Source organism: Bidens hawaiensis, unplaced genomic scaffold (assembly GCF_021521415.1).
Source record: "Bidens hawaiensis isolate Kalapana, Puna unplaced genomic scaffold, B.hawaiensis_p1.1 tig00419365_1, whole genome shotgun sequence".
NCBI classification, from domain to species: Eukaryota; Viridiplantae; Streptophyta; class Magnoliopsida; order Asterales; family Asteraceae; genus Bidens; species Bidens hawaiensis.
This window is the reverse complement of record NW_027504836.1, coordinates 611,137-614,441: the sequence shown is the minus strand read 5'-3', so window position 1 is coordinate 614,441 and position 3,305 is coordinate 611,137. Positions and strand designations below refer to the sequence as shown.

General features: G+C 33.1%; 1 protein-coding gene across 1 annotated transcript; it reads left to right on the top strand.

Moving 5' to 3' along the window:
- On the top strand, positions 1 to 3,104 carry LOC143608406 (DNA-directed RNA polymerases IV and V subunit 5B-like). Its single transcript, XM_077083455.1, has 4 exons — positions 1 to 345; positions 1,434 to 1,610; positions 2,326 to 2,439; positions 2,760 to 3,104. Exons 1-4 carry the CDS (start codon positions 46 to 48, stop codon positions 2,883 to 2,885), a joined length of 717 nt encoding a protein of 238 aa, XP_076939570.1. The 5' UTR covers positions 1 to 45; the 3' UTR covers positions 2,886 to 3,104.
- Positions 3,105 to 3,305: the final 201 nt, after the last annotated feature.

The following is a 3,305-nucleotide window of genomic DNA, read 5'->3' as shown; positions in this document are numbered from 1 at the left end:
TAAACACACTCCACTTTCACTCACTGAAACCCTGCAAACCCCAAAATGGGCCAACCGAGCGAAGAAGACCCAATGCAAACGGAGCCAATCAACGGCAACGGCACCGGCACCGTTAACGGCGGCGGCAAGTGTTTGAGCAGCTTCGTTGACGACGGCAGCGTGGAGAGTCACCGGTATTATCTTTCACGCAGGACTCTGTTGGAGATGATGAGAGACAGAGGCTACGATATCTCTGATTCAGATATTGATATCACTCTCCGTCAGTTTCGTGACCTTCATGGTCAAGATGTTGACGTTGACCGGCTCAGGATTAGTGCGGCTCATCTTGCTGATCCTGATAATAAGGTGGCTTGGGTTATTATTATTATTATTAATTATTTCTCAAATTGAGTTTGAAGTTTGTGGATTTGGGTTTGTTATGTGGAAATTGGATGTGGGTTGGGTTTGATTTTGATTGTTTTTTATAGTTTTTCTCTAAATTGAGTTTGAATTTTTATAATTAGGGTTTTGGGTTTGGAATTTGTGGTTATTTTGTGGAAATTGCATGTAGGTTATTAATTATTTATAAATTAGGGTTTTGAGTTTGAAATTTGTGGAAATTGGATGTGGGTTGAGTTTTGATTTTGATGCTTTCTTATAGTTTTTTCTCCAAATTGAGTTCAAATATAGTAAATTAGGGTTTTGAGTTTGGAATTTTGGGAAATTAGGGAAATTGATGATTTGGTTTTGGATTTGAAGTATGGAATTTGGGGAAATTGCAAGTGGATTGTGTTTGTTTTTTTTCCCTTTTTCACAGTTTTTCCCAAATTGACTTGAAATTTTGTAAATTAGGGTTTTTGAATTATAGTTTTGTATATTGGGGAAATTGATGGTTTGGTTTGGGGTTTGAATTTTGGATTTTGGGGAATTGCATGTGCATTGAGTTTGATATTAATTTCTTTCACACACCTTTTCCTCAAAGTAACTTGAAATTTTACAAAGTAGTGTTCCGAATTTGAAATTTTATAAAAAAGGGAAATTGATGGTTTCGTTTATGGTTTGAAGTATAGATTCGTGGAAATTGCATTTGCATGTGGTTTGTTTTGGGAAATTGGGAGTTTGGAGAATCAGTTTTTGTAAATTGATTTATTTTAGGTTTATAAAATTTGTATCATGGATTTTAGTGAAATTTTGTGGATTTATGTGAAATATGGTTTTGATAAATTGCTTGTTTGAGTTGGTGTTTGTATTGGTTTAGAGTGTATCATAAAAATTGGTTGCAGAATCAATGTAAAATTTGCCAAAAAGAATATAAACTCCTAATATTCCTAATTTGGTTGATTGTTGATGCTTGGGTTAAACGGGTTACTTAATCATGTCAACCGAGCATGACCCATTTTTTATACAGGGTTGGATATATTATTAACCCAAAGCTTGGCTATGTTTGAGTGCAGGTTCTAGCTGTATTTTGTGGGCCCGGTATTGTGAAAGTGAATGTGATCCGTTGGATTACAACCCAGATCATGAATAAAGAGAATTTAAGCCGTCTGATTATTGTAGTTCAAAATCACATTACAAGCCAGGCTATGAAAGCGGTTGAGCTTTTCCCGTTTAAAGTTGAAATATTCCAAGTAAGCGTGTCACTAATCTTTGTTTAACGGTTTTGGGCTCAACCCGAACGAAAAACCAAAAATTCCGTTTTTGAGTCGTTGAAAACCGTTCATTTTGGTTTTATCATTTGGGCTTTAAAGTTTTGGGCCATAATAAGTTTAGCCCAAAATTATGAATTTGCGTGTTTGTTTGTTATTGATTAATTGGTTATTGTACATTTGGGCTAAGTATTTGGGTCACACTATTTATTAAATTCTTATAAATTAGTTAACATTACAAATATAAAATGAAAATTTACAAATTCGATTTGGTTCGGTTTTATTGGTTTTAGTTACATGCTGAACCGAAATTGAACTGAAAATTCAGTCTTTGCGAAAACATAAAACCAAACCGTCAGTTTTTGTTTGAGTTCGTTTATTTTGTTTTTTCGTCTATGGATCGGTTTTATCGGTTTCATGCACACTCGTAGTTTATTTACATAGAAATTATTAGATTATGCTTACATATGAAAATTAAGAATTTGATACACCATTATTTCATCCTATTTTGGAGAAATTGATTAATAACACAAGTTGTGCAAAATTATTAATATTTAATCCTCGAGTTATATATCATATTCAGGATGTAGTTTTTTAATGAAAAGGGTCAAATGGGTCAAAGTGCTTACAACCCTTAACCTTTGTACCAGTAACATAGTTTGTTATTTAAAAATTTAATTTTTATTATTTGTTGCAGATAACTGATTTGCTTGTTAACATTACAAAGCATGTGTTGAAGCCGAAGCATCGGGTCATAACGGATGCCGAGAAAGAAAAACTCTTGCAGAAGTTTAATTTGGATGAGAAACAGGCAAGCATTTATTTCCAATCGTTGCAAGCTTTAATCACGATAATCTTTAAAATTTAGATAAATATTCTGCTTATGATTTTCTGGTTGTTTAGTAGTAATATTAAGATTTGAGTATCTGAAAACTAATGTGGTTTTTGGTTATTTTATCTATTAATTTCCTATATATTTAGATTTGATGAACAATCTAATTATTACAACTTTAAACAACAACCTGTTTCGTTATAAACAGTTTAATAACAATTAAGTTACTTGAAACCGTCTTTGTTTTTGTAAATTGGTAATCTTTATGAGAATTTAACCTTTTAATCTTCATGTTACAGCTTCCAAGAATGTCTCAAAAGGACGCCATTGCTCAATATTACGGGCTGGAAAAAGGACAGGTGATTGAAGTCACTTACAATGGTGAAATAACCGGGCTGCATGTTACTTACCGTTGCATTTGGTGATTCAGTTTGGTAATAATCTAATGACTCTGTGTGTTTGTATGCTAATAATCTTTCAAGTGTTTCTGTCTGTAATCGTGTTCTAGGTTTTAGCTTAGCGCCTTAGCTTGTTTGTTTATCAGTTTAAAACACTTTTGTAAGTTAATTTGGTTCGTTAAGTATGCAGGCTTGAATAATATCTTTCCATCGAAAATCTATTACATAGTAACACATTCAAAGTAATGTTCGTCGAGTATATAGCGAATAAAACATGTATACTGAAGCACGTCTATGATGTTACTTGCTCGCTGGCATCTGGCTCGGTCATTTTATTTCTGTCACATACTCACATGACTGTAGAATAATGAAACCCCGTAAGGTGTAATGTATTATTGATCAACTGTATATATGGTTACAATGAGATAAATACAAGGAAACATAATC